At 58.0% G+C, this 14881-nt stretch overlaps 2 protein-coding genes across 3 annotated transcripts; both read left to right on the forward strand.

Annotated features, from left to right (window-relative positions):
• The first annotated feature begins 3 nt into the window (after nt 1-3).
• Nucleotides 4-10214, forward strand: VPS51 (VPS51 subunit of GARP complex). Of its 2 annotated transcripts, none has more exons than XM_070564241.1 (10): nt 4-1069; nt 1565-1694; nt 6190-6336; nt 6417-6636; nt 6770-7487; nt 7844-8059; nt 8264-8482; nt 8849-9057; nt 9148-9235; nt 9804-10214. In XM_070564241.1, the coding sequence occupies exons 1-10, from the start codon at nt 845-847 to the stop codon at nt 10062-10064; spliced, it is 2433 nt and encodes an 810-aa protein (XP_070420342.1). In that variant the 5' UTR covers nt 4-844; the 3' UTR covers nt 10065-10214. The 2 variants fall into 2 exon arrangements, with proteins under 2 accessions (XP_070420342.1, XP_070420343.1); XM_070564242.1 differs by having other exon boundaries at nt 8936-9057.
• Nucleotides 10215-10349: 135 nt separating this feature from the next.
• Nucleotides 10350-14870, forward strand: TM7SF2 (transmembrane 7 superfamily member 2). Its single transcript, XM_008532535.2, has 10 exons — nt 10350-10581; nt 10991-11187; nt 11290-11344; nt 11669-11863; nt 11942-12045; nt 13272-13391; nt 13475-13643; nt 13873-13953; nt 14041-14163; nt 14479-14870. Exons 1-10 carry the CDS (start codon nt 10539-10541, stop codon nt 14637-14639), a joined length of 1248 nt encoding a protein of 415 aa, XP_008530757.1. The 5' UTR covers nt 10350-10538; the 3' UTR covers nt 14640-14870.
• Nucleotides 14871-14881: the final 11 nt, after the last annotated feature.

Below are 14881 nucleotides of genomic sequence, written 5' to 3' on the forward strand. Positions count from 1 at the left end.
ATTGATAAAGTCTTTATCTCATTTTCATCCATTTAAACTCAGTGTCTCAGTTTGAACGCCAAGTCATTCCTTGTCTTCTTGAGCTCTTCACCTCGTGAACGTCTGCACTTTTTGGTTCAAATCACAAACCTGAGAATTATCCTCAACATCTCCACCCAAGCCTTCGCTCAGCGCATCGCAACATCAGCCACTTAAGATCTGCTGAGTCTGTCTTGTCAGCACGGTATAACAGGAGTTCTCAGCATAACTACTTGAGGACTGTTCTAATAGAAGCTAGGTGTAGGGCGAGCCCAGTCTGAAATGAGCCACAGCTAATTCTGAAGGCAATTCTGATGCAGGTCAGAGGATCAGGAGGCGATGTGCGACGTACTGTACGCACATTTAGTCCTCGCGGCCCCCCGGTGAAGCATGTACCCCAATTTTAGGAATGGGGGGAAACTGAGGCGCTGCCCAGGCAACGAGGCAATGGCAGGATGCCTGGAACACGCTTTCCGGCTCCACGGCCCGCGCTCAGTCCTCTGCATCTAGAGACATAATCCGCGGGCCCTTTGCCCGCAGCGGTGCAGGGGTGGGAGCCACGACCCGCCTTCCTTTTGGGAGGGCAGCGACCCAACCAGTGCCACAAAATCCTTCCACCTGAGATGCTGGGGGAACCCAGGGCTCTCCCAGAACCTCTTCGCTCGGGGAGGAAAGCTGCGGGAACTCTAGTGTCGAAGGACCCAGGGCTGCGGGGGGACGTTTCACCTGAAGGACTGCCTCGTTTCAACAACAACTTTATGGCTCCCGGAAGTGCCTCCTCCCGGTCCCCGTTCCAGCCTCACGCCCGTGGGCTGCAGTTGGAGCCATGGCGGCGGCAGCCGCTGGGCCCGGCCCGGGGTCTGGACCTGGGGACTCCCCGGAGGGGCCCGAGGCGGAGGCTCCGGAGCGTCGGCGGAAGGCGCACGGGATGCTGAAGCTTTACTACGGCCTCTCCGAGGGGGAGGCGGCGGGGCGCCCCGCGGGGCCCGACCCCCTGGACCCCACAGATCTCAACGGGGCGCACTTCGACCCGGAAGTGTATCTGGACAAGGTGTGTTTACGGGGGGTGGGGGTGGGGGTGGGGGGACCAGGACCCAGATATATTGCACTCCCACATCATCCCTCCGACTTTGTTGCAGGGGTGAGGGAAGCAGGGGTTCATAAAGACGACCCTCGGCCAGGACGACCCTAGGCCAGGCAGCCGGGGCAGGGCTGGCTCGAAGAGGGCGTGGGCAGATTTGGACTGGCCTAGGGTGGTGCGGAGACGGAGGCTCCAGGGTGATGTTCTGATAGGCCCGGGAGAGGGGGCGTGGCCCAGGCGCTGACAGGCGCAGGTCCCAGCCTTGGCTGAGTCTGAGGATTTCAAATGCCGACAAACCCCAAATAGGGTCGAACCCTGCGCTGTGTCGCTTATAGGCTCCATGTCTGGGATTCCTGACAGGGATGGGGTCGGGATTTCTTTGCACCGAAAGCCTACCCGTTAGGGGCAAGGCTGGGAGACATGAGTGCCCCCTGACCTGAACGCTACCCACCCAATTTCCTCCAGCTGCGTAGAGAGTGCCCCCTGGCCCAGCTGATGGACAGTGAGACGGACATGGTGCGGCAGATCCGGGCTCTAGACAGCGACATGCAGACCCTGGTTTATGAGAACTACAACAAGTTCATCTCAGCCACAGGTGATTCCCACTGGGACACAGCCCTCACAGTTCCATGTCCCCCAGCTCCTCCTCCTGTGCTGGGGAGACCAGCAGGGGCTTTAGAGGGAGGAGACCCAGGTTCCTGCCCTGCCTGACAATAATCCACTCTCCCCTCTCTCTCAGGACTTTTGTGGTCAGACACCTAGAGAGGTAATAGCTGCTCAGAGAGTTGTTTTGAGGATCAAAGGGGAGAAAGGACAGAACGAAATTTTAAAATGAAGTGACTTTGTCTGAAGCACTTAGAATCCCGGACACTAAGGATGTGTGGGATGCTGAAGCTTTACGGCTCAGTAAGGGTTAGTTTCTCTCATTAGTGGTCCATTTCTTCTCTGGTCCAGGTCTTTCTTGAGGATGGACTTGTCTCTCTCTCTCTCTCTTTCATTCTCTCTTTTCAGTTAAGCAAAGAGACAGAAAATTTATGACATTAAGATCACGTAAAGGTTTTTTTTTCTTTCTGTCCCTTTAATTCTCTATTCAAGACAGTGCTAGATGATGTCCAGCTGTCATCCACTAGCTTCAGACTTGTGTTGGTGAAATGCACTACTCAGAGTTTTGTAACAGTTTTGGACTCACGTGTTCTTAGTCCTGCAGGCAAATCCCAAGGGTCTACTTGCAGTCCGTGGGAATGTTCTGAGAATGCACCATGGGGTGCATTCTGATGTCTCTTACTTTGCTGGTGTCACAATGGAGGTGGGTGTAGTAACACGTAGTTATTGTTCTTTTATCTGATTTGAAGCGGGTTCAGTGAGTAGGTGCCTTTCTCTTGCTAACACCAGCACAGAACAAGAAGTCATTTCTGTGCGGAGAAATTTCTCACAGGAATTTTGCAAATATTACATTTTCCATTCCTTAGAACATATACATATAATGTTTTGACACAGCTCTTGCTTACTAGGATTGGTTTATTTTGTCTTTTTCCTAAAAAAGAGAGAGAAAATTATAAAGTGGTTGTTGGAGTCAGGGATTCTAAATGTATAAAGACTGTAAAGTCTTGGGGCCGGCCCGGTGGCGCAGCAGTTAAGTTGGCACGTTCCGCTTCAGCGGCCTGGGGTTCCCTGGTTCGGATCCCCGTGTGGACATGGCACCATTCAGCAAGCCATGCTGTGGTAGGCATCCCACATATAAAGTAGAGGAAAATGGGCATGGATGTTAGCTCAGGGCCAGTCTTCCTCAGAAAAAGGAGGAGGATTGGCAGCAGATGTTAGCTCAGTGTTAATCTTCCTCAAAAATAAATAAATAAATAAAATAAATAAAATAAAAAAGAAATGCCTACTTAGGTTGATGAAAAAAAAAAAAGAGTATAAAGTCTTATGTTCATGGAATGCCTCTCCTTTTTTTGGTGGGGGAAGGAGGGCCAAGGGCTATTCTGCACATCGGTGGTATAGCAATGAACCAGCTGGATCAAGCTCCTGCCTGGGGCCCAAATTCTAGCTGAGGAGACAGACAATAGCTGAATACACAAATAAAAGTGGTAGTAGGTGCTATAAGAAAAAATAGAATAACGGCCAGCCCTGATGGCCTAGGGGTTAAAGTTTGATGTGTTCCATTTCAGTGGCCCGGGTTTGGTTCCCTGGTGTGGAACCACACCACTTGTCTGTCAGTAGCCATGCTGTGGCAGTGGTTCACATAGAACTAGAAGGATTTAAAACTAAAATATACAGTTATGTCCTAGGGCTTTGGGGAGAAAAAAAAGAGGGGAAGATTGGCAACAGATGTTAGCTCAGAGCAAATCTTTCCCAGCAAAAAAAAAAAAAAAAAATAGAGTAAGAGGAAAAGAGTAATGTGTGTGAGAGGGTCTGCCTTTGCCAGGATAAATATGAGAAGGCCCCTCTGAAGTGACGACATTGGAGCATGACCTTGATGAGAAAGACACAGCCTTGGGGAGAGGCCGGGTGGGGGAACAGCGGGGGCAGAGGCTCTGGAGAGGGGGCATGTCTGGTGTATTCAAAGTGCAGGAGGGAGTTGGGGGGGTGGAAGAAGAGGGAGTTAGGCGATTACTTCTCCCCTTATTTCTTACTTTGTTTTTGTCTTTTCCCTCTGGAAAGATTAGGTTAGCTAACATTGTATATATTTTATTTTTTATCCTTTTTTTCAGTGACCCTGACCTTTGATTTCTTTGTTCTCCCATTTGAAAAATGTGTTCATTTCTGCTTTTAGCTTTATTAATTCCTTCTCTCTGTTTTCCTTTGATTTCTTTTGTAGTGCTTTTTCCAAATTGTTGACTTGAATGTCTGTTCTGATTTGTTAACATAGGAATTTGAGACCGATTTCCTCTGACCATTGCTGTAGCTATATCCTGTCAGTTCTGATCTGGTGTTTTCCTTGTTGACATCCATTACAGAGGCTGACATTTCAGTTTTGATTTCCTTTTTGACCCAATATTGATTAAGAATGAGGGTTTTTTCCTCCAAATAATGGGGTCTCTTTGTTTCCTAGTTTTGTTGTTAATTTCCAGTTTCATTGCATTGTGACCAGAGAATGCTGTCTGTACCATTTCTTTTCTTTTGTAAATGTATTGAGATTTTCTTTATGACCTAATACATGGCAAGGTTTTGGTGTACTCTATGGAATCTTGACAGCAATTCAATATAAATCAAGTAGGTCTGTCATATTAATTATGTTATTTGGGTCTTCTGTAGCTCTGTTTGGTTTTCGTCCACTTGCTCTGTAATGCAGTGAGAGATGAATGAAAGTCTCTTACGATAGATGTGTTTCTGCTTCCTCCTCCTTGCTTTCCTTTGTGAATACTGATGGTGAGTTCAGGAGTGGGATTAGGCAAGTTAGTTGGGAAGTGTTGGCTGTGGTTGGACACAACTTGCCAGTGGACTGAATGTGGGGTGGCAGAAAGATAAGAATCACAGATGACTCTTGGGAAATGGCCAGGAGCCAAGATGGCCAAGATTAGCAGAGGAACAGGTTTGGGGAAAGTCAGGATTTCTGTTTTGGACCTGTCACACTTGAGCTGCCTGTTAGTATCCACATCCAGGTGTTAAGTAGGTCGGTAGGCAGGGCCCTGTCAGGACTGGAGGCAGAAATGTCCTAGTCACCACAGCCATGAGACTGCATGAGCCCCGCCCAGGGCCACAAGAGGGAGAGCGGACGGCACGGGTCTGTCAGTTCACTGCGGATTTGGGGGCATTGCACTCTGCTTGTATTTCCTCTGTGAAGCGTGAACCAGGATCGCCAGTTGAGAGTTGGGAGCCCATAGTGGAGTTTTGAGGACTGAGGAGAAATGTTATTTTGGAAAATGGGAAAGCAGGCCCACTAAAGGGCTTGGAAGAGCAACTAGGCAGTGCGGAGTGCCGCTGAGGGACTTGCCGTCCTAAATGAAAGGGCGCCAGCTGGTGTGGCCTTGTGGCCCAGTTTCAGCTGCTCAGGTGTGTGGGGTAGGTGGCTAGTAGCACTTAACCTGTGGTAGGGTTTCCCTGACAACTAGTGGAGGGAAGGGATGAGAGACACAGGGGGTTTGTAAATGGGTCATGGTCTGGTGGAGGACCACAGATTTAAGACGAGTGAGGCGGGAAGGCTGCCAGGAGGGGTGTTAGGAGTAGAGACGAAATGCTAGGGCCAGTGGGTCTGGAGTTCCTGAAGAGGCCAGAGGATGGTTAGAGTGGTCGACAGGGTGAGTGATGGGAGTCACAGCAGGTGGCAAGGCGTGAAGCTGACACTTTGGAGTAGGCAGCTCTTGCTGAGGGAAGGAGGGGGCGGCACCGAGGAGGCAGAGGCAAGAATGGATGGAATTGAGGTCTGCGAACGGAGTCAAGAATGTCGGAAGGCTCATCCCCATGGACGTTGATGTCCACAAGGAGGTGACAGTGATAGGAACTGAGCGGCGTGGCAAAGAGGACAGGAGGGATCACAACCAGAGACATGTAGTTTGGTGACATGGTCTTCCAAAAAGCTGGGGTCTTGAAGAGAGGAGCAGTGGAAACTATCGAGAACTGTTAAGGGGCCAGGCTGTGAGGCACCATGGGTGTGGAAGGAAGAACAGCTTCCTTAGGCAGCTTTCTGTCAGGACGAAAGGAAAGGATGGACCATGTTCCAGAAGGTGGGGTGAAAGGGTTCCGGAGGTTTGGGAAGGAGACAAAGGTGAACAAGTATTTATTGCCTCCCCAGTGTGCTGGGCAGGATACCCCTGGGAAGGAGCAGACAGGCCCCTGCTCAGTGCCCTGAGCTCTCCTTTGCATCTGGGCGTGTTCTGAGAGCAAAGACCGTGCCCCCCTGGCTGTCCGCACCCAGCCAGAACCAGGGGCACACAAGGAGTGTTCAGAAGACGTCTGCTGCCCTGACATAACGACGCCCCATTGACTGTGACCCAGCACTAATTCAGCCTGTCGCAGTCATCCTCACTGCGACTCTCGAGGAGCGGGCTCCGGCGCATTTGGGAAGGGGCTGCGGGTGTGAGAGCGTTGGGACCAGGTCTCAAGCTGAGTGCTGCGCCTGCGTCCTCATCATCTCCTTGTCCCTCTCCCAGACACCATCCGGAAGATGAAGAACGACTTCCGGAAGATGGAGGACGAGATGGACCGGCTGGCCACCAATATGGCCGTGATCACGGACTTCAGTGCGCGCATCAGCGCCACCCTGCAGGACCGCCACGAGCGCATCACCAAGCTGGCAGGTGGGCCCCGCCGCAGAGCGGGTGCTAAAGTCAGCCACCCTCAGGGCTTTGGGGCTAACACCACCTCCCCTGTCCCCCAGGGGTCCACGCCCTGCTGCGGAAGCTGCAGTTCCTTTTCGAGCTGCCCTCGCGCCTCACCAAGTGCGTGGAGCTGGGCGCCTACGGGCAGGCGGTGCGCTACCAGGGCCGGGCGCGGGCCGTGCTGCAGCAGTACCAGCACCTGCCCTCGTTCCGCGCCATCCAGGACGACTGCCAGGTCATCACGGCTCGCCTGGCCCAGCAGCTGCGGCAGCGCTTCAGGTGCGGCTCGGGGGCCCGCATCCCACCCGCGCCGGGCTGCTGGGTCTGCCCAGCGCTTTCCCGTCTCCCCACCCCACCCCCTCGCCCCCGTGTTCTGTCTTCCTGCCCTTCACCGCCGTCTCGCTCGCCCCAGGGAGGGCGGCTCGGGCGCCCCGGAGCAGGCGGAGTGCGTGGAGCTGCTGCTGGCCCTGGGCGAGCCGGCGGAGGAGCTGTGCGAGGAGTTCCTGGCGCACGCCCGCGGGCGCCTGGAGGAGGAGCTGAGAAGCCTGGAGGCGGAGCTGGGGCCCTCCCCTCCGGCTCCCGACGTGTTAGAGTTCACCGACCGCGGCGGCAGCGGCTTCGTCGGCGGCCTCTGCCAGGTGGCGGCCGCCTACCAGGAGCTGTTTGCGGCGCAGGGCCCGGCCGGGGCCGAGAGGCTGGCAGCCTTTGCCCGAGAGCTGGGCGGCCGCTACTTTGCGCTGGTGGAGCGGCGGCTGGCGCAGGAGCAGGGTGGCGGTGACAACTCGCTGCTGGTGCGGGCGCTGGACCGCTTCCACCGGCGCCTGCGCGCGCCTGGGGCGCTGCTGGCCGCTGCAGGTCTCGCTGAGGCTGCCACGGAGATCGTGGAGCGAGTGGCCCGCGAACGCCTGGGCCACCACCTGCAGGGCCTGCGGGCCGCTTTCCTGGGCTGCCTGACTGATGTGCGCCAGGCGCTGGCAGCCCCTCGCCTGGCTGGGAAGGAAGGCCCCGGCCTGGCCGAGTTGCTGGCCAATGTAGCCAGCTCCATCCTGAGCCACATCAAGGCCTCGCTGGCCGCTGTGCACCTCTTCACCGCCAAGGAGGTGTCTTTCTCCAACAAACCCTACTTCCGGGTACGGCCTGACTCTGGGCATTCGTTTTTTTTCTTTTTCTGGTCGTTGTCAGCTCCCAGGGCATGCAGTCCTAGCCCCGGGCACTTTGGATGTGGGTTCAGGCTGTGTCACAAGGAAGGCTGGCTCAGCCTGGAGGGTGGGGAAGGCTCTGAGGGCATCTGCAGGCAGGGTCCCCATTGCTGGCTTTGCCCCGACTCCCTCCTCCAAGCAGAGGAGCTGCGCTAGGGTACTGGAATGTAGGATGAACTTGTCCGTTGGAGAGGGGCCAGGGCATTTCGGGTCCCAGCAGAAGGTCACTGGCAGACCTTGCCTGACAGAGGGGACCTGCTGTGTATCTCGGCCCCTCCTCCTAACAGGGCGAGTTCTGCAGCCAGGGTGTCCGCGAAGGCCTCATCGTGGGCTTCATCCGCTCCATGTGCCAGACGGCTCAGAGCTTCTGTGACAGCCCTGGGGAGAAGGGGGGTGCCACGCCACCTGCCCTGCTCCTGCTGCTGTCCCGCCTCTGCCTGGACTACGAGACGGCCACCATCTCCTACGTCCTCACCCTCACTGATGAGCAGTTTCTGGTGCAGGTGAACCGCCAGCTCGTAGCAGGGTAGGGGATGGCGGTGCTGGGAACGCAGGAGGCTGGCCAGTGTCCACACGGGCAGAGCGGGGCCAGCTGCCTGTGCCCAACCCAACCTCCCACTTGCCCAGCCTGTGCCCAGTGGTTGGCAGTGGCCCCTGAGCTGCCCCCAGTACCCACTGCCTCTCTGACACGTGTGTCCCCTGCTCAGGACCAGTCTCCAGTGACACCCGTGAGCACACTGTGTGCGGAGGCCAGGGAGACGGCGCGACGACTGCTGACACACTACGTGAAGGTGCAGGGCCTGGTCATATCGCAGATGCTGCGGAAGAGTGTGGAGACCCGGGACTGGCTCAGTACCCTGGAGCCCCGGAACGTGCGTGCTGTCATGAAGCGGGTGGTGGAGGACACGACGGCTATTGATGTACAGGTGCTGCCCCAGGCTGGCCAGGGGGCCCCAAGTGGGCTGGCGGGGCTGGGGGAACAACCCTCTGAGGACCTAGACGGCAGCGGCCAGGCAGTGCCTGCATCTATGGCCTTGTTCCTCCCCAGCCCTGGATTGTGGCGTTGTCGCCCCCGTTTCACCTGTAAGGAAGCTGAGGCCCAGAGTCACCCAGGAAACCAGGGCAGGGTGGGTGCTGAAGATCGGGCCTCACTACCAACTCTTACGGCCCCCTTTGCCCCACTTGACTGGTTCTATAAGTAGTGACTGGGTACCACCGAGGTATCAGGCCACGGCTACCCTGTGAGTCTGGTAACAAATGTGATTCTTGTAACAAATGAGTTTGTAACTTAGGGCATCCTTGGCCCTCGCCCAGGGCTCCCAGTGGGCTGGAGGATCCCCATGCTGTGGCCTCCTTGCAGTGCCTGCTTCCACCACCAGGTGGGGCTCCTGTATGAAGAGGGTGTTCGCAAGGCCCAGAGCAGCGACTCGAGCAAGAGGACCTTCTCCGTGTACAGCAGCTCTCGGCAGCAGGGCCGCTATGCACCCAGCTATACGCCCAGGTCTGGCTGGTCAGGGTAGCTCCAGGAGGAGTGGACAGAGGAGGATGGGGGTGCAGGGCAGGCTCTGATGGCTGGTCTCCCCCAATCCAGTGCCCCAATGGACACCAACCTCTTGAGCAACATCCAGAAGCTGTTCTCTGAACGGATTGACGTGTTCAGCCCTGTGGAGTTCAACAAGGTCCGAAGCCCGCAGTGACCTTGCCTTCCAAGGGCCCTTGGGAAGGCTGGCTGAAGCAGCCCCACACTGCTCCAGGCAGCTCTAGGACTCTGCACCCCCAGTCTCTAGCACTGAGGGCCATGTCTGGGCGTGAGTGGTTGCCCAGAGCCCCACATCACCAGCCATGGCCCTCTGCCCCGACCTTGGTGTCTGGGTGCTGATGTAGTGTGCCTCGTTGGCTCTTGTCCTTGTCCCCACAGTAGTCCTGGGTCCTCCCCCAGGGATTTCTATTGACCCCACCCCAGCGCATCCTCAGGGACCTGTTGTTCTCCCCCTGACTTAGTAAGCCTGCCCCCTCCCCATGTCAGTGCTGGGCCCTCCCTATCTGCTCCCCTCCACATGATGCTGCTGACATCGTGTCTCTCCCTCCCTCTTACGTGGGTCCTGGGACTTCCCACCACATCACAGCTACTGGCATCTTATTGTCTCCCGGCCCCTGCCCGGACCGTGGGTGCCCTCCCTCAGGGATGCAGTCCCCTTGCCCACCGGCTGCTGTCGCAGAGCTGCATCCGTGTGTCCCTGCCTGCAGGTGTCAGTGCTGACCGGCATCATCAAGATCAGCCTGAAGACGCTGCTGGAGTGCGTGCGGCTGCGCACCTTTGGGCGCTTCGGGCTGCAGCAGGTGCAGGTGGACTGCCACTTCCTGCAGCTCTACCTGTGGCGCTTCGTGGCTGACGAGGAGCTCGTGCACCTGCTCCTGGACGAAGTGGTGGCCTCAGCTGCCCTGCGCTGCCCGGACCCAGTGCCCATGGAACCCAGTGTCGTCGAGGTCATCTGCGAGCGCGGCTAGGCCCGGCTGCTGCCGCGTATGGCTGCCGTGCACGGGCTGTCTTGCACGGGCTTGCCCGGTTGCCCCAACCCACTCATCCCCGGTCTCCTGCCCCGGCAGCCCTTCCCCTTGGGCCTCAAGTCCCGCCCAATAAAGACGTGTTGTCCCCTCCTCCCTGTCGCTTGCGGGGACGGGACTTGCGGGAGGCGGGGTTGTGAGGAAGCAGCTACGGACGCGCGGCCTCGGAGCCGCCCGCGTCGGCCTCGCCCCCGAGAGCCGATTGGCTGATCTGCTGGGCCCAGGATGGCCCGGGGGCGGGGCCGTTTAAAGATCCTGGGACAGGGGTGGTCGCTGTCCGAGCTCAGTGCCGAGACAGGTGCAGACGCGGCTCGGTCGGATCCTCCGCGTCACCGAGCCCATCTCCTGGGGGTTGGGGTGGGCTGTGTTTTCTTGACGGGCTTTTGTGAGCTCCCAACTCCCAGCGGAGCGAAGACCATGGCTTCTCCTCAGGGTTCCCTGGAATTCGGGGGACCTCTGGGTAATGGGGCAGAGGTGGGGGGAACCTGGGGCCAGAGCTCAGCGAGGGAGAACGGGGGAGTGAGCCACGAACGCGGATGGGGGCAGGATGTAAGGATGGAAGGCTTTGAGGGGTATCCGGAGGTCTGCGGGCGACTGCATGGAGAGGGAGCTTAGGAGGGGCCAGTTCTGGGAACGGCGGGGCAGGGGATTTGTCGGGACCGGACAGAGTACGGAAAGCGAGAGGGTCTTCGAGGGGACCTGGGGGCGAGGACCAAGGTGGAAGTCAGGGCAGGGGCTGAGAGCTGAGAACGAGATATGGAAGAGGACGATGGGAACGAACGCGGAGGGGGCCACGGAGACAGGGCGCCTACCGGGATTGGGGGAGAATTGGGGAGCGGACGCCCGACGCCGTCGCCACCCTTCCCCAGGCGCTGCGGCGCTGATGCTGGTGCTCCCTGCCACCATGTTCCACCTGCTGCTGGTGGCCCGCTCGGGCCCAGCGCGCCTCCTGGGCCCACCCCCCTACCTGCCCGGCCCCGAGGCGCTGTGGAGCCCGCGGGCGCTGCAGCTCGTGCTCGCCTGGCTCGGCCTGCAGGCGGCGCTCTACCTACTGCCGGCGCGCAAGGTGCGGACTCGGCTCGCGGCCGCGCGGGGGAGGCGGGCGGAGGGAGGGCTCGGCGAGATGAAGGCACTCTCAACCCTTATCGGAGCCCCTTTGTGCCCGCAGGTGGCCGAGGGGCAGGAGTTGAAGAACAAGAGTCGCCTGCGCTACCCTATTAACGGTGCCTGGGAGATGGGGGGGAGCTTCAGACCTAGTGGGATTAGCCCCGGACCCCAAGCTCTTTTCTGCCCAGGACAGACGTGGGGGGTCTCACTGTCCCTCTCTACGCCCCTGTCCCTCCACCCTCCCCTCCCGTGCCCCACAGCATTTGCTGCTACTCTGTGCACCAGAGCAGTGGCTGGGGTGGCCTTCTGACAGCCGAGGTGTCAGCCTTAGGGCTTGGGGCGGGGTCTGTGACCTCCCTGGGCTTTGGTCTGTGTGTGCGTTGGGGGGAGCAGGGGTGGAGGGGCGCAGCTCCCAGGACTCACTGGGTACTTTGGTTCAGGCTTCCAGGCCCTGGTGGTGACAACCCTGTTGGTGGGCCTGGGGGTGTCGGCTGGGCTGCCCCTGGACGCGCTCCCGGAAATGCTCCTGCCCTTGGCGTTTGCGGCCACCCTCACCGCCTTCGTCTTCAGCCTCCTTCTCTATCTGAAGGCTCTGGTAGCCCCTGCCTCCGCCCTGGCACCTGGGGGCAACTCAGGTGAGAGGGGTCCCAGTTGGGTGCGGAGGGAGGCAGATGGGGTGCTAGCTGGCACCTTCACCCTCCCTTATTCTCCAGGCAACCCCATTTACGACTTTTTCCTGGGACGGGAGCTCAACCCGCGCATCTCTTCCTTTGATTTCAAATATTTCTGCGAACTTCGGCCTGGCCTCATGGCCTGGGTATGCTGAGCATGGCTAAGTGGGCCTGGCGCCAGGAGGAGGGGTGGCATGGCTGAGCAGGGGTTGGGCAGAGCAGGGCCAATATGTGCGGTCATAAATCATTATTCGTTCATTCCACAAATACTTATTGAGTCCACCCTGTGCGCTGGGCACTGCTCTAGGTACTGGGAGACAAAAGAGAAAAAAGTTACAGGAAAGAAAAAGTCTCCGTCCTTATGGAGCCTACATTCTAGTGAGAAAGACAAAACATTAGTAAAATATATATAACATGTCGGGGGAGGCTAAGCGCTATGGAGAAAAACAAGGCAGAGACGGAGTTAGAAGAGCAGGTACGACGTTAAGCAGAGCAGTCAAGCGTAAAGTCTGTTTTGAGCGGAAAGATGGTGATCCGATGATCCTTGCTGGTCAGAGCGGTGCAGAACCTAGAAGTGATCACTGGGTTTAGCAACCTGTCCATCAGTGGTGGACTTGAGGACCTGCCAACTGTGTTTTTGGTTGTAATCACCCGTGCTGGACTGTGGTCAAGATTTCCCAAAGGGTCTCTTGGGCACGATCGCTCACATCACCCTGGAACTACCTCATCCAGGGACAGGAGGAGTGCCAAATGCCCCCCTTGGGTCTGGATCTGGCCTCCGAGGTTATTTCCTCCCGTGTGAAGTGGGATAAAGAGCGAGCGCCCTCTAAGACTGTGAGGATCAGGAGTGGTCACCGGAATGACAGCCCGGTGCTCCCAGATGGGGGTGCTCAGGGTAGGCTAGCTGCCCGCTGACCCTCACAAGCTCTTACTGTGTGCCAGACCTGTGCTTAGTGCTTCACACACATTGTGTCATGAGCGCTTGGCTCCAGGAGACGGGTCCACGATTCTCTCCATTTTGCCCATGGGGTGGGGAAAGTAGGCTTTAGAGAGGGGAAGCAACTTGCCCCAGTGGCTAAGCTGAGATTCAAAACCAGGTCTGTTCTAACTCTCAAGGCTGAAGCGTCCGCCTGCCCCCTATGCTGCTCTCCCAAAGGGAGCACTACAGGACAAGCTTGAGAAAACAGGCTGGGAGTGCCTCTGGAGGGGTCCCCTGCAGCCTCTCTGCCCCTGGGCCCCGGGGCTGGATCCTTTCAACAAAGGGCTGGAGAGTTAGTGACTGACAGCTCAGAGAAGGGGAGAGGCTGGCCACTGTGCCACCTCTGTGGAGACAGACTGGGGACAGACTGCTCTGTCTCCCCCATCCCCCCAGGTCCTCATCAACCTGGCCCTGCTCCTGAAGGAAGCAGAACTTCGGGGAAGTCCGTCACTGGCCATGTGGCTGGTCAATGGCTTCCAGCTCCTCTACGTGGCTGATGCCCTCTGGCATGAGGTGAGGCTAGACTGGGCAAGGGAGACAGGGGCGAGTGTCTGAGGACCTCGAGGGGACTAAGCCAGTGGGTCCTGTCCCTGCAGGAGGCTGTCCTCACCACCATGGACATCACACACGACGGGTTTGGCTTCATGCTGGCCTTTGGGGACCTAGCCTGGGTACCCTTCACCTACAGCCTTCAGGCCCAGTTCCTGCTGTACCACCCGCAGCCGCTGGGGTTGCCGATGGCCTCAGTCATCTGCCTCATCAATGGTCAGTCAGGAAGGGGCGGCGGGCTGGGTCAGCACCCTCCTTCCCCCTTTCACTCGTTCACTGTTGACTCAGCACCATCAGGTGGGTACTAAGCCTCAGGTGCTTCTCTAAAGCAGGGGCTGCTGGGTCCTGGCTCTCCAGGCACAGAGTCTGGGCCAGGGGCGGACGGTCAGGGTTGGGCAGAAGGCTGTGACCCTCAACCCTGACCGTGGGCTCATGCTTCCCCCAGCTATTGGCTACTACGTCTTCCGTGGAGCCAACTCCCAGAAAAACACCTTCCGAAAGAATCCTTCTGACCCCAGAGTGGCTGGTGAGCTGGGTTTCTAGGGTGCTCTGAGTGAGGTGGGGCAGCTGGGCTTCCTGGGGGTCCCCCATCCCACTACCTGTCTCTCCCCAGACCTTGAAACCATACCTACAGCTACGGGGCGACAGCTGCTGGTGTCTGGGTGGTGGGGAATGGTCCGCCATCCCAACTACCTTGGAGACCTCATCATGGCTCTGGCCTGGTCCTTGCCCTGCGGTGAGTGGCTTGGGAGGGCACAAGGCGGGGGCCACACGTAAGGGACACAAGTGGAGTGGTGACACAGGATGCGTAGTCTGGGTGTAGAATGGAGAACAGGGATGCGCCCTAGTGGAGGAGGAGTCAGGGAGCTGGGGATGGATACAGCACGTGGCAGGGCCGGACCTCCACGCCCACCCAGCACTGCCAGCACCTTGCTGCAGACCCTGGACGTTTCACCACTGAGCCCTGATGCCCCTGTGAGCCTTTAGGCGTGGAAATCTTTGTGAACTGAGGGGCTGGCTGAGCGGTCATGGAGCCTCCCTCTCCCCACAGGGGTGTCCCACCTGCTGCCCTACTTCTACCTCCTCTATTTCACTGCGCTGCTGGTGCACCGTGAGGCCCGGGATGAGCAGCAGTGCCTGCAGAAGTACGGCCTGGCCTGGCGGGAATACTGCAAGCGCGTGCCTTACCGAATCCTGCCCTATGTCTACTGAAGCAGCTCCACCCAGCCCAGGTCGGGCACGTGCCCGTCCATCCACCAGCACACCCAGCACCAGGAGCCTGGACGCACCTGGGACTCAAGGACCTGCACCCTACCCTGCCTTGAACTCCACCAGGCAGGGATGAACAGCCTCAGAGAGGGAGTTAGGAGCAAGGAGAAACCGGTGCCTAATTGTGGAGTGGAGGGGATGCTCTTCCTCCTCGGATAAACATCTGGAACCCTTGGTGCCACTTC

This window comes from Equus przewalskii, chromosome 11 (assembly GCF_037783145.1).
Source record: "Equus przewalskii isolate Varuska chromosome 11, EquPr2, whole genome shotgun sequence".
Taxonomy (NCBI): Eukaryota; Metazoa; Chordata; class Mammalia; order Perissodactyla; family Equidae; genus Equus; species Equus przewalskii.

Excerpts from the sequence above, each read along its gene's own strand:
- VPS51 (XM_070564241.1), top strand. The coding sequence starts at position 845 with ATGGCGGCGGCAGCCGCTGGGCCCGGCCCGGGGTCTGGACCTGGGGAC. Across the intron at positions 9,058-9,147 it reads GCACCCAGCTATACGCCCAG|TGCCCCAATGGACACCAACC; the intron begins GTCTGGCTGGTC and ends CCCCCAATCCAG. Across the intron at positions 9,236-9,803 it reads GCCCTGTGGAGTTCAACAAG|GTGTCAGTGCTGACCGGCAT; the intron begins GTCCGAAGCCCG and ends CCCTGCCTGCAG.
- TM7SF2 (XM_008532535.2), top strand. The coding sequence starts at position 10,539 with ATGGCTTCTCCTCAGGGTTCCCTGGAATTCGGGGGACCTCTGG. Across the intron at positions 10,582-10,990 it reads GGAATTCGGGGGACCTCTGG|GCGCTGCGGCGCTGATGCTG; the intron begins GTAATGGGGCAG and ends ACCCTTCCCCAG. Across the intron at positions 11,864-11,941 it reads GGCACCTGGGGGCAACTCAG|GCAACCCCATTTACGACTTT; the intron begins GTGAGAGGGGTC and ends CTTATTCTCCAG.